The sequence below is a fragment of the Coturnix japonica genome, chromosome 5 (assembly GCF_054131305.1).
Source record: "Coturnix japonica strain WE chromosome 5, WE-NBRP24, whole genome shotgun sequence".
Taxonomy (NCBI): domain Eukaryota; kingdom Metazoa; phylum Chordata; class Aves; order Galliformes; family Phasianidae; genus Coturnix; species Coturnix japonica.
Genome location: NC_140667.1, coordinates 42,304,253 through 42,326,002, shown reverse-complemented (window position 1 = coordinate 42,326,002; position 21,750 = coordinate 42,304,253). Strand labels below are relative to the sequence as shown.

Sequence of the window (21,750 nt, the reverse complement as noted above, 5' to 3'; positions counted from 1 at the left end):
TGGTCCACTTTGAAATTTCTCTTCACTCTCTGACTGTACAGAGATTTCCTTTTAAGTCAAGAAAGCAAGTTTTTGTAGAGAATTAGGTGAATATCTTTCAAGTATGCATTAATTTGTATGAAAAGTTATAAAATATTCTAAATCTTTTAAGACTAACTGCTAAGTGCCTGTGTTCAAAAATACATGGTGTAGTACTTGACATATATATATATTTATATATATATATGAATAAAAATCTTGAGAGGTTTGCAGCAGAGGAACACTTCAGCTTTGCAGCATATAAGGAGTTAAGGAGGCTATTCTGAAACAAAAAGGAGGGTTTATATGCCTTCAAATCAAACAAACTAAAAACAAACAAAGAAAAAGCATACAACATTTTGAAATATATAGAACTTTTAAATGTCTTTCTGGCTGATTCCGCAACCACCATTTAATCAGTAGTAGCTACCATCTAGTAGTTGCTTTGCAGTTTGAAATTGAAGGAGTTCAGAGACTTGATTTTATTCCAGGAAAAACAATGAGCCTTGAAACTTTGACATTAATACACTAGTGTAGCTCTTTTTCAAGAAAGATGCCTCAGAATGGACAGCAGTAATCCTTCTGTACTTCTGTTTGCTTTATGTATATGCTTTAATTTAAACAAGACACACTTGAATTGTAAATGTTGTTTGTTTCTTTTTAAATTAGTAGAGTTCAGAAATGTACAACCTGTGTGGACTGAGGGGGGAAAAAAAAAGCAAAACCTTTTTGGTTGGATTCTAACATCAGGTAGCCATCGCATTGAAACCAGCCCTAACTGGCTTTCACTCCTCCTGTATGTCACTCCCTCTGAGGGATATTGCTGTATCATGGGAACACTCCAGGATTCAGATTGCAATATGGTCTGATTTCCGCTGCTGATGACTTGCTAAATCAAAGTCCAGTGGAACTGGATCTGTTCTGTACCCATCGTGGTGCTGGTACCTGTACACCTGACACAGATTCAGTGAAGCCAGACCTTCCCAGTCCTCTCTATAAAGATGTTGCTTGGTTGCCACCCCTCAATAGACAACACAAAAGAAAATAAATCATTTTTCCTTTTTTCATCCTCTGTGTGTAATTGATTTTTACTGGATTACAAAATATCTGTCAAGCATAACAAAAAAACTCCTTAGAGTTACTCATGTGAAGGACTTGTCAGTGTGGGCGTTGTTTCTTTTGTTTTTCTTTTTCCACTGTGCCACTTGCAGGAATATTGTGAGGGAGATAAACCAATCCTTAAGTGCTTTTGGTGTGTGTGTATAAATGTGTGTGTACAAGCACATGCCACTAGTAGGAACTCATTTGCTAAGTATTTAAATAAGTTTTCCAAGGAAGGTCTGTAGCTGTTTGGGTCATAGTTGTAATAAAGGAAATTGGCTCTTGGAAGAGCTGGGTGACTATGTACCTACAGAGATGTGAAGGACTCAAACTAACAAATAACCCATTTTCATGTTAAATAGCGATAACTATTCAGAAACTATTGTGAGAGGTAGCAGGATTGATGCTTGCATTCTCCACCTTCTTTTTTGTGCAGAAAGTTAACAAATTCCATCATTTGTCAGCTCTGTTCCTTAAGTTGTTGTAGGCAGTGTAGCAGAGGTCAGATTGATTTCTGACTATGCAGACTGGCTGTAAAGAGAAGGCTAAGAAAAAACTGAATGCTCTGCAGGTGTCTCTTTTTGTTTGTTATTAAGGCTAATGGCATTTGAAAATAAATCAGTTCTTTCAAAGTGTCCATTACTCAAGTTATTCTCTTGTCACTGGCCAAACAATTTTAAAAAGTATTTCCAGTTTTTAAGTGGTATTGAATTGGCTGTTGTAAAAATCACAGAAGTGTAGCTGCTGTGAAAACCTTGGAAACAAGTATGTGTTGCAGAAATTCTGTTCAGCTGCCGAAGTTTGAAAGGAAGGTGAGCTTTACTCATGATTTCAGGTGAATACTGGGAAAATCACTGTTAGCATCTCCTGATTTACATATCCTTTCCTTCCAAAATATATAAGCATGCTGTGCAATATATAACCGTATGTGTTCTATAGCCGGTTTACTGGAGAATGCTCAGGATTTTTATTGACATGCAGGCATTCTGTGTTTGTACTAAAATATATTTTCTTGTTTTCTGACAACACAAGTTTGGTAGACACATCAGATTTGATCTTTTCTACCACCCAAGCTCTCCTCCCATTGCTGCATTACTCTTCCCAAATGACTTTCTTCCCAGCTTCTTTTTGCCAGACCTTATTTTAGATGTAAGAAGGCAAAATGAATGTTTCTTTTTCTGAATGTGTGGTAGTGCATGTTGCCTTTGATTTCTCTTCCATACATAGGGCACGTTTGAATGTTTTTGACCATATTTTTCTTTCCTTTTTTTGCCCAGAGGAGCTGTGACAAGGGTCTGGGCAGCCTGACCTGGTGGGTGGCAGCGCTGCCTGCAGCTGGGGATTGGAACTGAACGGGCTTTGAGTCCCCTTCCAGCCAAAGCCATTCTACAATTCTATGATTCTACTCTCATAAGATCCTTATATTACTGCTATGTCAGTACTTTAAATTGAATTGATTTGGGAAAAAAGTGGTTCCTTAGAGACTGCATTCAGATAGAAGTATAATAAGCAACTCAGCAGTGAAATCATCTCCATTATGTATTGTACTCTGACATTTTTACAAGACTATCAACAGGATGTTTTTAGAGGTCCTATGTTCTGTTCCCCCAAAGAAGCATTCCTGTAAGCCTTGTGCTTAGGAACACTGTGTGAATTCTTAGTAATACTGCATAAACAGAGGAACAGTCTAAAGATTAGTGATTACTAATACAGATTCTGCTTGCTTGCTTTGAAGCATTTGGACAATCTTTTCTTTCCAGTATTGTAGCTGTTTGTGAATACAACTCATGTTTTGTGTGCTGTATATAGCATGAATTTTGAGACTCTGGCTTTATCTTCCTGCTTTTCTCCGAATTATTATATTCAGTTACATGGCAGCTGTGTTCATGAGTACTTTGAAGAGGATAAAAATAAAAGACAGCTTAGTAAGCATTTTCAAATTTGCTGTTGGGATGCAATAGAGCAAAGAAAATCTTGTCTTCTCTTTTACTTTGTTTTGGTATCACGTTCCAATAGCAAAAATAAGAGCTGGGAGTTAAAAAGCAAAACTCTTAATAACCGTACCGATGAATAAAGAGCTCATAAGCAACTTCAAGAAATGGAAAACAATGAGTTTTCTTTGGATATTGACATCTCTAGCTAACTAGGAGCAGTACCGTCAAAATTAGACTAACCCTGGGCTAATGAGTGAGAAAAATCAAAGGAGAATTGCTAACAATGGCTAGAAATGTTATATATTCAGTTTAATACATGAAATTTTGAGTTAAGTATATCCTTGCTCCAGTGGTAGTGTTTAGGTTTTCTTTCCTTCTTTCTCTCAACTCCCCTACTTTGTATTTAAATAATTTGTAGTCTCTGTTTTCCTAGATTAATGCTCTTATTCAGTTCTCAGTTAGTGGGTTTTGTTGCCCTGCATCATCTTCAGTCCCTTTTCTGTTTTTAGTCTCATTTTTTTGAGTTTGATCAACAAAATTGTGTGAGTTCTTAGGTATCTACTGGAAAAGCATTACCACTGAGTAGAGTTTTATCTACTGTGATTTGCTTTAGCTTATAGCCATCCTGTATTATACCTGTGCAACCTGTGTCTATTTTCTTTATTGTTCACAAATGGTGAGTTCTCAGCTTAGAAGAGAAACTGCTCTTAGTGCTGAAATACTACCTGGGAAGTCCTGCTCCCCTTCCACATCTTTTTTTTCTCAACTCTTGATTTTTCCAGAACATGTGGGTTTATGAGGATGTGGTTTATGGTAGCTTAAAAAACCATCCTGGGCTTTACCTGGAGAATGTTTGTGTGATGTAAGGTGTCCGTGCCAGACTGGTGAGCAGTGGGAGGCTGTATTGCTGCTGGGCTCTGCATAAAGCTCCTGTGGCTATGGGCTCATGAGTTTCTCTTGCCTCTGCATTAGGTTCCTTGTAGAGAACTTGGTGTAGTCAGTGAAAGGTGTGTGGGGCAGTGGATCCCCCTCACATCTTGGCTCAGTTTTTCAAAGATGTCACCCCTTGTTTGTAATAATTGAAAGGACACCTTTTTATTCCTCAAATTCCTTTCTTTTCTGTGTAACCCCTGAGAGGACTGAACCATGCAGAGTACTGAGAGCTGGGCTTTATGTTTTGCTAAGCAATGTCACTGACTAAACATTTGATCTATTGCTTCATCTGAGCTCTTTGTGTTCTATCGCACCTTACATGGATGTATCCCAGCTGTTTTGTTCCTGTATAAAATCCTGTATTTTATCACAGTATACTTCCTTCATGTTGCCTGCTGGTATTTTCTGACCTTTGTTATCTTTAAGAGGGGTTGTAAAAAGATGACAGTGTTGTTCTGTCTGCTGAAGTTCCCCATAGTTTTATCATGCTTTATATTAAACTGAGTGGCATCCTAGATCTTCAGTTTGGTATTCTAAACAAAAGCATAATTGTTACTGCACTTTCTTCCTTCTACTTCTGTGGATTTTTTATATTTTCTTCTAAATATAGATAGAATATAATACATAATTCTAGGTAAAATAATAATGTTGATGACCATACAGCTTGATTGATGTGCAATACAAAACTAAATATTTATTAGAGTGAATTGTATTTACCTCATTCTATCTGTTAACTTATATTGTTAGTGAACCTTTCAGGCACATTTAGCGCATTTTTTCTTGTGAATTCAAGAATGGACCTTTTTGCTTATGACTTTCTGCGATACTTTCTTTCCCTCCTGTCCACTCCCCCTCCCCCAATTCCTTCTCATTATCTCTGCTCAAGAAGAGAAACTTGCAAAATAGTAAGAGGTAAAGTGTGAGATGTTTAATCCACTCTATGTCCATTGCTTTTGTGAATCTGGTTGTTGTGCCTTAACACTGTGCTTGTAAACATATGGCAATGAATATCTTGAAAGTCTGAGGAGTATCTGAGGTGGTAGTGTAAGGAGATGTAGAGTCACCAGTTGTCATCTTACCTGTACCTACACTCCTGTCATGTATTGTTTATTTTAGTTTATTTCATTTTTTCTGATATTTTTTGGGCTCGTTTCATTCTCCAAAGCAGCAGAAAAGTAACAGCCAAGAAATCGCAGCTTTCTTTAGTTTTAGTGGGCTGAGTTGATTCACCAGAAGGTGTGATAACAGCTGGTGATGCTGTGAGGAAAGAGAGAGGGCCAAACAAGTAAGAGTAGGAAGATATGAAGGTGGCAAAAGAGAACAAATGCCAAGAGTAGAATGGGGAGAATGAGACCTCCTCCTTTTGGTGGGGAACCATTAGGTGTACTCTGCTACTAGTGGAACTGCAGTCTAGGCAATAAATGTTTTAATTTCAAATACATGCTGTTATTTATGGTCTTCAGTAGAAAGATAGCTGAGTATAAAGTAAAGCAGTTTGGACATGTTTTGTTACTGTGCATTCAAAAAGAGTCACTGCTTGACTGGGCAGTTTCAAGTACTTAGACTTATGCAGCAGTAATGGCACTCTGAAGATGTTTCATTTATAAGCTAAAACTTACATCTTGAAAAACAAATAACTAAATAACAAACAGAACACTAATCTTTGTAGTGTTAAGTAAAGCCATAGCTCTGGTATGGTAAATAACACACCTCAGAGTATTAAGGTGTTAAGTTAGTGACAAAGACTTGTCTGAAGCTTCTGTTGTGTGTACATGTATATCAGGAATTTTGCCTGCCCCTGTTCCTTTGCTCAGCAGTGCAGTTGTCCACGTTTAAATCAAATGCATTTATTTTCTATTATTTGAGTTCTTGGAAATAGCAACAACAACAAACTTTTAATTTTGAAAGTATCATTGAGTTTACAAACATTACTTTTTCTAGATAAGAGAAGGAGAGAGCATTTGGAAAGTAGATGTAATTCCAAAAGCAATTTCTTTCATCACTTTTATCAAGCAATTTAGATTTCATTGTGTCTTTTGTTGTTGTTTTTCCCCTTATTTAAGGCATGAATACTTATTAAATGAGATATAGTGAGCATCAGTAATGAGGTAATAGGCTGGTATAAGAAACTTTGCTTGTTTCTTGTTTTATTTTGAGTTCTAAACCAGCTGGATAAGATACGTCTGTCTGGCCTGTGATCTTTATGCTGGCCTACGTGCTTAGATACATTTCATCTCATTTTGTATCAACAGTCTGTCCATACTGCTTCTTAGTTTTCTTCCTATGCTGGTTTTTGTTTGCATAGATGCAGTTAAAATACATCTATTATGTTAAACAGAAATGCTGTCAGTAATTCTCAAATGTGAATAGAAGTTGTATCTGTGTAGTCTTCCATAGGAGATTACTTCCTTTTAGATCTTAATGCCTTGTTTTTAACTGGTGTAGTGCTTCTCTATTAATGTAGTAGCAAGGCAGTTATACAAACAAACATGGAGCTAGCAACGTTTGTCTTTGTCAAGTCTGAAATTACAAAGTCTGTCAGCTCAGGGCGTGTGTTATTGTACCCAAAAATTCCTTTGCTCAAGAGTGGAAATAATCTCCAAGTCTTTTACAGACACTGTGAGTCGTTGTTTTTTAAATTAACCTTCCTAACAGTATGAATGGAACTGTAAACATGAAGGCACATCATAGTGAAGAGCAGGTAGAAGGTATGTTCTGGCTTGGCAGGAATAGCTGCCACCCTGTTCTCCCAGGTCTTACAGACACTTAACAAATACAGGAAATGTACTTTGCTAAAAGTAGTGCAGTGTAGACATCAACCATATTTTTCATGGTATTTTTTGCTTCATTACTTGTCTCTCAAAGCATTTAACTCAGTTTGCTGGTTTAGACTGTAGTTTTAAAGTGTATACTTTTTTTAGTATACCTTGTATAGAAGGTGCTTGACAAACTTATGTTGTGTTTGTGTTCACTTATGCAGTGGATCAAGGTTAAATGCTTTATGAAGCAAAACCTAATTCTGTGTGTTAGGTTTTTTTTCTATATAATCTTGCTGCTTTTTCCATGATGCAGTAGAACTTCAGAAGTTTCAGTCCCTCACAGATACTTAAAAAAATGTTGTAGGCAAATAATAATAGTGTCAGTCCTTCAGGACTTTGAACAGCTGCATACTTTTTTCATAGAGGTTTCCTTTCGTTGTTCTTGTCTCACTTCAAAAGATGTAAACATCATATGAAATTTTAGGAAATAGCATTTTTTTCCCATAGAGTTCGTATTATTGTGATCTGAAGTTCTACTGTGTGTTGTATTTAATCTCTAGTAATAAAGTAGTATCTCAAGATGACAAATTTTTGTGTTGGTTTTTGTTTTTGTTGTCTTTTCCTTTCTTGATAATTTTGCAGTTAACACTTCAGATTTTGGTCAGTGTGGCTTTTTTGTTTGTTTTTTAATAATTTTTGACTCTTGTCATCTTAATTTTCAATACAGTCCTTGAGAGGAAGCTTCATTCATTTAAAATATGCTCTGGGACTTAGAAGACTTTAAGCTGGGATTCCAGTGGGCTGGTTTGGGCTCTTTTGAACACATATACAAAGGTGCTGAATATGTCCAGTTTCCACTGAGGTCAGAGAGATTTTAAAGATGAAACTTGCTGAATTTCTGTACTACCTTCATTTTTTCTATGAAGTTGATGTAATATTTATTAGTTATTAGGAGTCCTGTGTTAAAGTATAACTAAACTTAGTTTTTCATGCAGTTGTTTTTTGTTTTATTATTTTTGTTAGAAAAGTGTTCTCTTTTAAATAATTATGGTTAAAATAATTAAAAGAAATACAACATTAATAAAATTAGGAATTAAATAGAATTAATAAATTGTGAAGAATAACTAAAATTTAAGTAATTAAAATGAATGCTTTTAAGTGAACAAGTGAACTCATTTGGCTTACTTCAACATAACTTTCAACCTGGTCATATGGATAAGAATTTTTCAGTTCTACAGAACGATCTTTTCCAACATACTAGTTTTGGGTGCTCTGACACTAGAATTAAAGAAAACATCTAAATTAAAAAATGATGTTTTCTGATTATTTCTTTTTCAGTTGGTATAAAATCACAATTTAAAAGATATTTTGTGTACAAATTAAGACAACCAGAGCCAACCTATTCTTTCACTGGTATGCAAACAAGCTGTAGTAATATCAAATAAGATATTTATAATGGCTTTAAATACAATAAAAAATAAGATAGCAGAGATGATACAATGGTAAGAAAAAGATAACAGATTATATTGAATGTTCTTAAACTTTTAATTCTGTTGTTTGAGAATGAAGTTCAGGTCTGCTAAAACTGTTGATATGACTGAGGCCTCCTCTCTTAGGGACGTGTATATGTTTGAGGCAGCAGAAGTGGAAGAAGCATGGTCACAGAAACGTGAGCTGCAGAAGCCACAACAAAAACCAACTCAAATCAAGAACACTGATCTCAGTCCTCCTTCTGGCCATGTGGTGGTCCTTGTTATGTCTTGATTCCTTTCTAAGGAGATAAGACATTAACTTTCACTGAGTCTTGATAGATTATTCTTATTTCTATTTTCCTGCTATATGATACTAAGAGGCAGCTGGAATTTAATTCCTCCCCCTGCCTGCCCAAAAACCCAAACAGTTTTACTTTTAATGCAATTGAAAATTAAAACTATTGTAACAGCCTGGCCATTTTTGTTTGTTTCTTTGCTTTCCTTTTGGACTGATCACTTCTTACACTTTATTTTGAGCAGTTTGCTCATCTGAAAATGTTTTTTGCTTATGTTTTGTGGGGTTTTTTTGTTTTTTTTTTTAAGACTCTGGCAGCAGAGATTCTTTATAATCAGTGGTGGGGTGCCCAGATATGTACATGTATATTCCACAGAAAGGTCATATGGATGCACAGGAAAATAAATAATAAAAATTGGTGCAGTGGATTTTAATGATTTTATCAAATAATATATCAAATTGTTTCTACATCTAAGTTAGAATGCTGTTAAATTTTATGTTCATATGCAGGAACTTGACAAGAGGAGTTGGTAGATTTAGAGAATTACTAAGAGCTGTTGAAACAAGAACTACACAAAATCTTCGAATGGTAAGTCATTAAACCATGTTCCTATTGCAACTTCTGAATTCTAGTGGGCAGATGAAGCATAAATATGAGTTAGGGACAGATAATCAAACTACAGCATATTAATCGGGATCTGTTATCTGCCACTTTGTAAAGGTAAATTTCTTGGTTGAAATGAATGATTAAAGTAAAAACGGAATGCTTGATGCCTGGTCTTCCCTACTCATTTCCTACTTGTGGTTATGGCCAAAACATGATTGGTTTCTGACAAACCATGCTTTCAAGCTTAGTGATAGTTTTCTGATTTGTGATTTTTCTCTACTTTCACCAGGATATTATTTCATCTTTCTGTAATGTAACGAGATTGAGGACAGCGTGCCATGTCTTCATTTCTGTTCTTTTAAGTTGGAAACTTCAAGTTATCATTTCTTTATTTTCATAATAAATTCTCTTCAAGAGAAGGAAAGAAAGGCAAGATCTTGAAATTTAATATTGATACAATCATAAAATAAAGCTCTACTAAATAAGTGATTTATCTTTTTTTTTTTGCATCTTTTTTTTTGGTATAACAAAGGGCCAAGACTTGCATCTTTTGCTCCTAAGGTAATGACTTTTAAAATGTCTTAGATTAGTATTCTAATACTACACCTTTACAACTTGCAGAGTGGTAATAAGGTAATGTGTTTCTTAATTTAATAACGGATTCCTAATAAGTATATTTAAATTATTAAATGGCAAATTTTCAATGATGAGGGATAATATTACAAATGTTAATAAATAAATTTTATAGGAATTGAGGTGGAAAATGGAGATCATATGCTTCTGCTCATGGCTTGATTGTTACACATTTGTTACTGGGAAATGCTCACAATTCTGATACAAATGCTTGCCTTTTTTCTATTTTGCTGGTACTAATCTGAGTTGTCATCATTTTCATATATGTAGTCATGTAGCTTGTATGGTACATGACAGTAAACATTAAAGTGGAGATTAAATTGCTAGTTAAAGATTGTAGGATGACTTTTCAAAGCTTTAAATTATTACATAATATTTATGTCAGTATTTTTGTACTTTAATACTGGGAATAAGGGGTCAAAATAAACTTGTGTATGCTTATCTGCAACCCTCTTTCACTCTTGCCAAGTTTCACCAACAGCAACAAACACCAGCACCTTCAGGCCCTAGCTGTCAGAAGTCCAGATCAGTTTCCATCTGGTTTATAGCTGTAGTGAGCTGCCAGACACCCACCTGGCTGCTCTCTCACTCTGCATCACAACAGGAATGGAAAAGGGGGAGCTGCGGTTTGTCCCTAGCAGTTTTTCTGTACTGCTTTTCATCCTTGTGCTTTCCCAGCACACCTGTGTGGATCCTTCACATGGTTCAGTAGTCTTTCAGGAAACGCCCCCCTATTCCCTGTGGGGCCTCTGTGCAGGCTGCAGTGGGGATATCTGCTCCACCGTCATCTGTCCCACAGGCAGCAGGGAGGCACTTGCAGTGACTGGGGGAGGTAGTAGAGCTTTTTGAGTATAAAATATAAAATATCCAAAAATATACCTGAATGTGCTCCTCTGTTAGGAGCAACAGTTGATGGTGTTGATACTGATGTGAACTGTAATTGCAAATTTGAAGTTTGTTGCTGCCATTTTTAATTTGCATTTAGAGAATTTAAATGGGTACTTACGCCTTTCAAACAGCAGAATGCCTGATATTTTGGATGTTTTAAAATGAAATACCTTCCACTTGACTAATATACATTTAAAATAATCTGGTGTTTTTGAAGGGACTTCATTCAGCATTTCAAAGGAAAATATTTGTCTGCTTTTACAGACAATAGCAAGACAACTGGCTGAAATTTTGTTACGAGGCATGTGTGAACAGAGTTACTGGAATCCACTGGAAGATCCTCCTCACCAATCGCCACTTGATGATCCACTTCGGAAAGGTTCAAATACAAAAAGTTACACACTCAGTAGAAGACCGCGGGTATACACTGGAGAAAAGTAAGTCCGAATTCACACCTTTGTCTATTGTTTCCATAATTGCAATTGTTATCCGCTGCACTGGATAATTTAGTTTATATTGTTGAAAATGTGGAAGATACTGAGCAGTGTGAATGTTCTTCAGGCAGAAGTTTGCAGTGTATCACAAGACTGTTTGTTCTCAATCCTCTGAGTATCTTTTTATTCCATGCTGAGGTACATGATAGAGTCACTGTTCTGTATTATCTTTGAGGTACACAAGAATACATACATACATAATATGCGTGACTATATTTCTGTCACCTTGAGCTACTCGGCTTTGTGCTAAGTATATGGCACAAATGGCTTTTCAGAATGAAAAGTTTCTGTCTAAATGTTTGAAAACAGCAGAATTGCAGCTTGTGCTTCTGTGTGATTTTGTTGTTTCTTTTTTTTCCCCACAAACAATCACCATTAGTAGTAGTGTTAAATATTTCTTAGAATCTGGACCTTCTTAACAGTTAATAACTTGTTTATCTCCTGTTCTTATATCCAATCAAGTAATGAAATCTGATAGATTTGGCAGTTATAGTTTTTCACCGATGATAAGTTTGACCCAAAGAAGCTTCACTGCTTTCATATTTTACATAATGTGCAGTAAAAATTAATAGCGGATCTGTGCAAAGTCCTTGAGGGATCACTTTATATTTAGTTTAGCCAATAACCACTGCTTGCTTGCTGTGATACATATTGGAAACACTGTGAGCCGGAAATCTTAGAAACAGGCTGAGCAATGGAGATAATTATCTTGGCAAAGTTATGATTTTTTTCTAGAAGGACAGTAAGTGTTTTAATTGAGATGTAGAGATTGAAATTCCGTTAGAACTGAAGAAAACATCTTTTACAGAACTAGAAGAGGTTGTAGATCCTCCATTACTGGAGAACGTAAAAATCCACTTGGACACATTCCTGAGCAATCTTCCAGCTGACCTTGCTCTGAGCAGAAAGTCTGAACTAAACAATCTCCAGAGAGACCTTCCAATGTCCACCATTCTATGAAATTGGTGTGATTTGAGAATCTCATTTGAGGAAGTTCTTACTTGTTCCACATGAAACTCTCGGCTTTTCTCCAAAAAACTGACTCATGTTTTTTTGAGAATACTGTCCAGGTGTAGGCTTAAAAGCCAGGAATTGTGGATTCTTGAATTTCAGACTTGTCTGATTATATCTTGAATGCTATGTCATTAAAGGCAGCGTTTTGAGCTGTTTTGAGTATTTTGTTTGCGTGGATTAATAGGGATAGGACAAGGGGGAATTGTTTTAAACTGAGACGGGAGGTTTAGGTTGAATATTAAGAGGAATTTTTTCACTCAGAGGATGGTGACTCTGGAAGAGGTAGTCCATCCCTGGACATCCCATCCCTGGAGGCATTCAGGGCCAGACTGGATGTGGCTCTGGGCATCCTGGATGGTGGTTGGCAACCCTGCGCATAGCGGGGTGGGAGGTTTAAACTTAGATGGTCAATGTGGTCCTTTATAACCCAGGCTACTCTATGAAGTTGCTATATAAGGAAGTCTCTTTATGTTGAGTCACACATTTTCTCATTCAAACTACTTTGCTTCCCAAGTAAAGAGAAGTCAGTTCCTCTGTTATAGCATGTAGTTAATATTAAACTGTTTTCCTAGATTGTGACCTTTTTATTATTAGCTGCAGATTTATTATTTATTACAGATCTCCATTTCTGAGCACTTCATACAGCAGTAGCCCCACGTAATTGTGGCACTATACTACATTTCCGCTACAAAGTAGAATAGCCTTTCTCTTCAAAGATTTTTAGCAATTCTGATTCCTCAGACCAGAACACTTACAGCAGACTTCTCAGACTCAGTCTTTCAAACTTATTTATATTCTTCATTACCAACTTGTTCTTCTGTAGAAACACGGCTCCTTTCAAAAGTGTGGCTTTGTCTGGTATAATGTTTTTGTTCTTTGGAAATGTAAGCAAGGAGTTCCACAATTTCAGCAGAGCGTGTAATTAAGTTTCTTTGGTCACATCAAAGTGATTAATACCAGATCAGACAATGTGTCTAGCTTGGTACCTCGTCTCCAACAGTGATAAAAAGCAAGTACCTATGACAACAAATAGCAAGACATACTTAAAGGAGAATTCTTCCTACATGTTCCCCTGACCTCCAGCTTTTTGAGTCAAAAATGTACTGGTTTGTTTTAAATACAGTACCTAATATATTATTTAAATGCATTCAGTTCTTTGGAGGACAGTGAATGATGACTGAATAATATCATTTATGATTTTACAGATCTGTTATACGCTCCTTCAGTTTTCTCCTCTGAGAGTTTCTTGTTCCTGGCATTTGAATCAGTGATGCAGATTTTGTTCAGATAACTAGATGCCAACAGCTAGTTAAACCACAGCCTATATTTTCAAAGTTAAGTTACACTAAATTTTGGGATATTCGGATGTTTTCTTTAACACTTGGCAACCATAGTTGTTTAGTTCTCTTATTGTATGGGGCTAGTAATAGTGATAGGAGGGACGGTTGGGTAGATGATTTTTGTTGGTCCTTTCCAACCTTGTGATTCTCTGATCTTCTGATTCTATTTGTCCAACTTTTCTGAAAAGTAAATGTATAGCACTACAGATAAATGAATTTAAGCATTTTTAAAGTGTAACTTATCTATTCTTTTTAATGGACTTTTTCAGTTTTTACAGTACTCAGTAAACAATATTTGTGTAAGCTACTCCTAAAAGTAGAATTTTCTGCTTAATTAATTAAATTTTTGTTTTGAACAGCATCTTTTGTCCTCAAGAAAATACAGAAGAAGCCTTACTGTTGCTACTCATTAGTGAATCTATGGTAGGTAAAACAGTGGATGTGCAAGTGGTGTGTGTGTATGTGTGTATTCCATTTTCTTTTTTAAATGAAAACACTTTTTGTCACGCCTTGCTTTTTGGCCCACATTTCATTTTCTCTTAAGAAAATGGGCAGTTACTCCTGAAATTCAAGCTTCTATTCCTCTGAAGTAGCAGGATGAGCTCTGCAGATGTTATGAATAGGAGTTTTTTCTCCTGTAGAGTGATTGAACGTAGCCTCCTCCAAATTATAGGCAGGTGAACACAAAGCCAGGTCTTTTCTTGTCACTTATCACTATGAACCACAGTTGCACCAGGAGGTATCATTCAGACAGACTCAAAATGTAAGTTATTTTTGTTGTAAAAACCAAAATCAAAGACTACTAGGTAAGCCTAATAAGCATCGCCAAAAATATTTTCCATTGCTCATTAACACTCAGATATCAGTCATATTTGTGAATTATTTCTATTTATGTCTATTTATGCAGACATTCAGCCTTTTCTACTGGAATATATCTCATTTTTTTAAGTTTCCTACTTTCCCCAGCAGGTGATTCCTTTCAGTGAACTACTTGTGCCTTTTATCAGTTTTTCATATTTTCCCATAGCACAATTTTACTAATTACTGATCAGCTGCCGTGCACTGACTTTCTCATACCAGGTCAGTTGTACTATATATTGTCAAATAACAGAAATTAAAAGCTTAGGCTCAAACCTTCGCTGAGTTTCTAGGTGGAGAGGTGGAACCTCTGGAATCTCAGGCATTGTATATTAGTCTGTCTCACTGAACACCAATGGCATTTAGTCTTTAAGTTCCTTAGCTGGGATCTTTTACACTCTGGCAACATTTCTGGTCTGTATGTTAAGTAAGATCAGAACAGTTTATTGAATGTTGTCCTGTTTGAACTCTTAGAGTTGCTACATACGTTTAAATGGTAGTGTGGATTACTGTCATTATTCCTAGTGAGCCGCATCGCAGTGTTAATGACAGAATCTGTCACTAGAAAACTAGACTGAGCAAGTGTTTCCATATACCATGTGTTGCTTTTGCTGCGCCTGAAAGGGGGCACATGCCTCTTTAAGGTGCTTGAGCAACTTATGACAGTGTAAAGAAGAATTCTAATGTGAGTAGTGGTCATGGTGTGAAGCAAAGCATGTCCTCTATAGCAGCCTCTGACTACCGTTTACTGTATTTGCCAGAGTACTTCCTTGCATGTCAGCATTAAGAAGTCAAGAAGATCCTTAACATAATGCATTTTTAACTCTTCTTTCAGGTAGCTTACAGCTTTTCCTTTGTGAGTTAGGTCTGTCTAAATTGGATGCTTATCATGGTAGAGCATTATGCTCTTGGCAAGCTTTCATTAATCTTTTTCTTGACAAGTAATTGTTGCAAGTTATGAGACAAAAGTATTACCCTTAAAAATATTAATCACTTCAAACTTGTCTTTGTGAGAGTTGTTTCCTGAGAGTTCAGAGCAATTCATTCAGCACTGCGTGCTGACTCTGTCTACCTATAGCAGTTAAAAAGAGCAATGTGACTCATGATTTTCAAACTGCTATGTGAGTAAGAAATGATTACAAAAGACTGATGAAACATTAGTATTTAGACACAATCCTGCATTATCAACATAGTATGATCTTTTACTTGTGAATTATTGAAAACACAGTCCTTCAGAACTTCTGTCCTTTGTGAAATTATTTAAGAAAATACTGAAAAACAGAATGAGCATCTGATACAAGTAGCACTTTGTGTAAATTAAAAGATTCATTTCATACTTCTAGTTTCAGGCAAGTAATACACTCTAACTTCATAACTTCTTATTTGCATTAGATATAGAGCAGCACATATCCAGAAAATTGAGTTCCCTTAATTTCTGAATTCAGAATGGATGCTTTGGTGGGTAAGATTTGAATTGCAATACTTATGAAAGAAATGATGTGGGTAAGATAGTTCTGTGCTTTTTAAGTATTCTAGTTCTCTTATAGGTACATTTCAAAGTACAAAGTATCTCTTTTAGCCACATGACTGCTGTTGCAGTGTACTGTCATGCGTAATGAGGAAAGTCAGCTGCAAATCTGCCATCACTTATTGTAAGAAGTTCTTGTATTCTAGCTGTTACACCAGCAGTGTAGATCAGCTTCTTCTTACTTAAGTTTGAATGTGTAGAGAGGTTGAATCCAAAGGACTGGGAACTCCAAGTTACAGTGGCAGTACTTGTTGCTGAATGTCAGCTGAGCTATAGTAACAGGTCATTTTGTCCAGCCCCATGCTCAGGCAGGGCCATCTGTAGGTTTCCCAGTACCATGGCGTTTGAATATCTTCAAGGGTGGAGTATCCTCAGTCTCTCTGAGCAACCTATTCCAGTGTTCAGTCACCATCATAGTAAACAAAGAAAATGTTTTCTAATGTTTGGAGGGAACCTTCTGTATTTCACTTTATGCCTGCTGCCCCTTGTCCTGTCACTGAGCACCTACTTTCCAACTTAGAATCTCTAAGTCTTTGAAGTGGTTCCCGTGAGCCCATTTCCCCAGCCTGTCTAGGTCCCTCTAAATAGCAAGTAGCACAACCCATTAGTAGATCCACCTGCTAATTTTGTAACAGTAAACTTGCTGTGGGAGTACATTACACTCCATCATTCAGGCTATTCATGAAGATGTTGAACAGGATTGAACCCAGTGTCACTCCCAGAAGCATGCTGCTAGTTGCTGGGTGGACTTGGTGTGAGTGAACACCAGCCACCTCCTATTGAGCTTGCTCCTATTTGAGCAAGAATACGGTTGAATTCAATGTCTGACTTGATTTCTTTTTGTTGTTATGTTTCAGGCTAACCGTGATGCTGTACTAAGCAGAATACCAGAACACAAAAATGATCGTATCATCAGTTTGCAAAGTGCATCTGTAGTATATGATTTACTTACGATAGCCTTGGGAAGAAGAGGCCAATATGAAATGCTCTCAGAGGTTTGTCCATAGCAGTGAATACTGAACTGTGTCTTTGATGTTTTGGTCTTTATCTGTTTATCATTCTGTCATATACTACTGTATAAATAATAGGTAGTTTCTACCCAAAATATTTACTGTCTGAATTTTCATAAAGTTCTCAAGTACAAAAACGTTGAAAGATGTGAGAATTGTTTAGTGGCACAGCTGAAAACAGTGCTTACCCAGCAGCAGAATGCTGTCATTGTCCTGTATTAGTGGTATCCAGAAGGAATACTTCAGCATGCGTGGTAAACAGGCATATTCAGGGATTGATTTGCTTTTAGAAAACTTATCTGTTTACTTTAATAAAGGATTATTTTAGCAGGATAAAAATAAAACTTTTTTTTACAATGAAAGTCTTAATTATAAAATTCTTTTTTTGATGTATGTAGATAGAGAAGTCTACTATGGTATCAAGTTCTGAATTTGAGTATTATTCCTCTTGAAAACATTTTATAGTTGCAAGTTGTGCATTAGTACAAAAGAAGATCTTTTCTGAAAGTTCACAGAGACTCTGATCCTACAATAGAACATAATCGTGTTATGAAGACCTGGTCCAAGTGGCAGTTATTTTGCATACAGATACTCTGGATACAAACAGCTCCAGCAGGAACTTGTCAGGGGGTGGTTAGAACACCTAATTTGTTCCAGGTCTTGTCATCAAAAGAGCAAAGAAACCATAAACTTTAAGAGGCCACTACAGTTCAGTGAGTGGCTGTAGCATGACTGCCCTTAGATCCTGTGACCCATTTTAAAAGCATTACGATAAATGCAAATTGAGAAGTGTTAACAGTTGTGTAACAAGAATGTAATTTTTTTGCCAGCTTTATTCTCTGTGAGTTAATGATGGTTGTTGTAGAGGAGCAGTTGCAGCTCCATGTCAGAAAACACCATTAGTCTATGTAACTGTGGAAACTGACCGGTTCTGGTATCTTGATATCTTCTGGTTAAGTTCCAGCTGATTACTTATAGGAAAAAAAAAACAAAACGATGTAAGAACATTAAATGAGCAAAAATTTGTCGCATCTATGTTATTCTAGTAAGTTATTCTACTATTCTAATGCTGAGTCATGTTCATGGAGAAGGAGATGTTATCTCTTTATGGAGTTTGTACACAACAGGCTTTCAGTTCCTTATGGCCTTTTTAACTTGATCAAAGAACTTTCTGCTGTCATAAATCTCTTCTGAAACACAGGAACTCTGGCTGTCATCAGACTGTTTTTTAAGCTTCTTAGGATATGACATATTGGAGCTTATCAGTGTCCTATCAGGGAAGAAATTTTCCAGACCAGAAATTTTCCTATATATTTATCTTTAAATTCCCTAACTTCAAGCACATTCTTTTTAGGAGAAGATAGTAACACTGAACAACAAAATTCAGTAATGCTTTCAGCATTACCTGTCCATGTGGTGAATTGTGATTATTTATAAGGCAATATCAAGAGCAACATTTCTGCCTTTCAGGAGGGGGATCATGCTACATGTTCAGCTACTTAAGTTGGTTGCTATTATCCTGAAAGTTATCTTAACTTTGAGTTTTCCATGGTACTGTGATTTGTTATGTCTTTCTTATTTACTCCTTCATCAAGTCAATTCCTTTGAATTTGGGATTTTTTACTTCAGAAACAATCCTTCCACAAGGTTTTCATGTTGCTGGATAAATCACCTATGTAAATATAACATGTATACAGTGCTTACAATTCTTGCCCTGCACTACTAGTTTTGTGAAATAATGAAGAATGACCATGCAACCTGTACTGAACTTCACTGCAATTTTGTACTGAATAGCCAAGTATGTAACCAACCTTTTAATTTCTAATGTTTTCTTCTTAGCAATACTATACTACTTTTGAAATAAAGGCTCTCAGTTAGTGCTTGCTTGAGCCATCTGGAAAACCCCTTCATATGTTGGTATATGATACTTTCCTTTTTCTGGGATTTTACTATAATGGCAGATTCTTGCTAACAAAGTAGACTCTTCCTAACACAAAGGTATAGAAATTAGTGACAGTATCATGGAATTCATGAATCCCAATTTATTTTAGACTTAAAGGAGTGTATCTAAGATATTTTCCGGTAGCTGAGGGGTTTTAGAGAGCTATTCCCTATGAGCATTCTCTGATGTCCAGAACTGTTGTGGATATGTCTGTTTCTGTTATCAAGCAAGGATCTTTTATAGTCTCTGTCTCCTACTGACTATGGTGCTATGGAAGTGCCATAAATAAACGAGAGGCAGAATTCTCTATTTTATGTAGTCCTTTCTTACTTCCTCCTTGTCTGCCACTCTCTTCCTTTTGTTCAAGTTCCATAAAGAAAAGAAAAGTAGTTGACGATAGGGAGTTAAATATATTTCTATGGCAAACTCGGAAAAGCAAAGATAGAGGCCTTGGGTGTTGAGGTGTTGTCTGTGCTGCAATACCCTCTTGTTCTTAGTACCATCCAGCAGGATTGTTTCTAAATGAAGCTGTCTTAATACTTCCAGAATGGATGTTAAGCACAGTAAAATACATTCAGTCAAAGTATTTGTTTTTCTAACTGCCGTGCTATTTTTGTAGTCAAAGTCAATTGTGTGACAGAATTGCCAAGTGGTGTTAGTGAGAAGCTCCTGTCCAGCATGTCACTATCTGCTCTCACTTTGTCAGAGTTGTGTCTCACTCGTATGAGAATGTTTTAGAACAGCAGTGATCTGGAGGCTGGACAGCAAAGAGCAGTACTTAATTCATTAATTAGTACACTGGAACACAGTCCTAGAATTCTCTACAATGGGAGACTTTTGTGTTCTTCGTTCTTATGCTTTGTTTTAATTATTTTGTTATTATCAAATTCTACAACTTCTGTATCTTCTCTCAGCTAAAATGAGCAATTCATTTTCAATTAAGCAAAAACAAAAAGAGCATTTGGAAAATGTAAGCATTCAGATGAGGACTACAGTTGTAATAATCAGTGGAGATAGAGATGGGTTTAGCAACTGTTGTTTTGTGCCATGTGTGGAGGTGGTGGATTGTGCCTCACCTGGATATCTCTGTCAGGTATCCAAAGTAACAGGAAACAAATCCACGTGCAGCTAATTAGATTTCTGCTCTGATCTTCTAACTTCCAATGATGAAAGAAAGATCAATGGGGAGATAAACAGAGGTTGTTTTAATAGAAATTTAACTTAGTACACACAGATACTGAATGATGAACTTTTTGCACCACTTAGAAAGGGTTTGCTTTATGAAACTTCTGTCCCTGTATTGTCACTTAATAAAAATACTGTTTAGAAATAGTCATGATGCTTAGCTCTGTACAGTAGGAAAATTTACAGCTGACATTAGTTATAAATACATACATATACATATATATATTTTTGATTTTCATTCTCAGTGCTTTTCATTGCTTCATCTCTTGTTACATAGGAATACACTACTAAACTGTCTGTGCTTTCTATGTTTGAATGCAAAAAATAATTCATGATATTGCTATTTAACATACACATTATAACTGTCAGTGCTGCTGCTTTAATTGGACTTTGCAGACTGGAAAGTTCATAGCTAAAACAATCCAGAGAAATATTCAACCTTCCAACTCTTCGGACCCAATCTGATTAGTTAAACTGAGTGTAGCAAAATGAAATAGGTCGTGCTGATAGCAGCAGGTAGGAAACCTTCAAAGTTAACATATAATGCTGGTGTAATACACTAAATATAGTGTAGCAGTAATGAATTTCCTATTGGAATATTTCCTATTCAGTTATTTAATTTAAAAAAGAAATCAGCAAAATATTTAGTGTGATAAGTTAAAATTCTTAGAAATAATATTCTTAGGTGAACTTTCCCTCATCTTTTAAGTAGTACCAATAAGTTCATATGGTGCCACTGCTAGATGAGTGTTCACAATTTACAGTATGTGTCCACGCACAGTTTTACTTTTCATTTAATGTTTCTCTTGCCTCTTGGAGATTTTGCTCCTAATACCTTCATGTAAGAGTAAGCTGTCAAATCTCTCGTTCTTTCTCTCAGGCTAAATAGGATAGTGCTGATAGGAATATTTAAGTAAAGTGTATTTAAAAAATGTTTTTGTTCAAGTTTGTTTGCATGTTTGTATGCCAGCTGTTTTCACTTATTTAAGTAATTCATATTTGTGATTATGTGGGGTTTGGGTGTTTATCTGTAAGAAATTTTATACTGATATATCTTAATTATCAAAGAATGTGTCCTTAATGAACAATGTTCTCTTCAAAACTAGTGTTTAGAAAGAGCCATGAAGTTTGCATTTGAAGAATTCCATCTCTGGTATCAATTTGCATTGTCCTTGATGGCAGCAGGAAAAGTAAGTCTTAATTTTTGGGTATGATTTTTTTTTTAATAGCTTTTGATAACAATGTTTGGCACTTCCATCATTTTTCATCTGCAGTGTTTTTGAAAACAATTCCTTAAATAAGCCAACTCGCTGTATTTGTGAATTTATGCCTAGTGCTATAGAAAGAATGTAACAATCCATTCAGTATTTTCAAATTCATGAGGGCTGAAAGCTGATGAGCAGTCTTGACATCAGGCTTAAGCTAAGTTAAACAAACACAGTAGTGATTTATAGCAGAACACATTTTCCAGGAACTTCTTTGTTCGAGTACTGTTTTGATGAACAAAATTTGTGCCTAAGTACAAATAATTGCTGATTCATGCTGCTGCTGCTTTCTCTTTTTTATGAATTTCTGTGTCTTCTGTGTCTTTTTCTCTGTTTTTGTTGTTTGTTTTTTTTTTTTTTTGTTTTTTTTTAAGTAAAATGGGATACATTATTTTAATTCTTAAACCTGGCAGTTTACTATCAGATGCAATTTTCCATTTTCAGTTCCTTTTGATTAATTATTCTTGCCCTTGT

The 21,750-nt window shown here is 35.9% G+C and overlaps 1 protein-coding gene across 4 annotated transcripts in view; it reads left to right on the top strand.

Moving 5' to 3' along the window:
* The window catches only part of TTC7B (tetratricopeptide repeat domain 7B), a 108,927-nt gene that overhangs the window by 28,092 nt on the left and 59,085 nt on the right, over positions 1–21,750 (top strand). For all 4 annotated transcript variants that reach the window (XM_015865358.3, XM_015865357.3, XM_015865356.3 and 1 more), the window contains exons 6-10: positions 9,023–9,101; positions 10,905–11,077; positions 13,848–13,911; positions 16,732–16,869; positions 21,118–21,201. In XM_015865358.3, the coding sequence (XP_015720844.1) occupies positions 9,023–9,101; positions 10,905–11,077; positions 13,848–13,911; positions 16,732–16,869; positions 21,118–21,201 (538 nt within the window). The remainder of the gene's footprint in view (positions 1–9,022; positions 9,102–10,904; positions 11,078–13,847; positions 13,912–16,731; positions 16,870–21,117; positions 21,202–21,750) is intronic.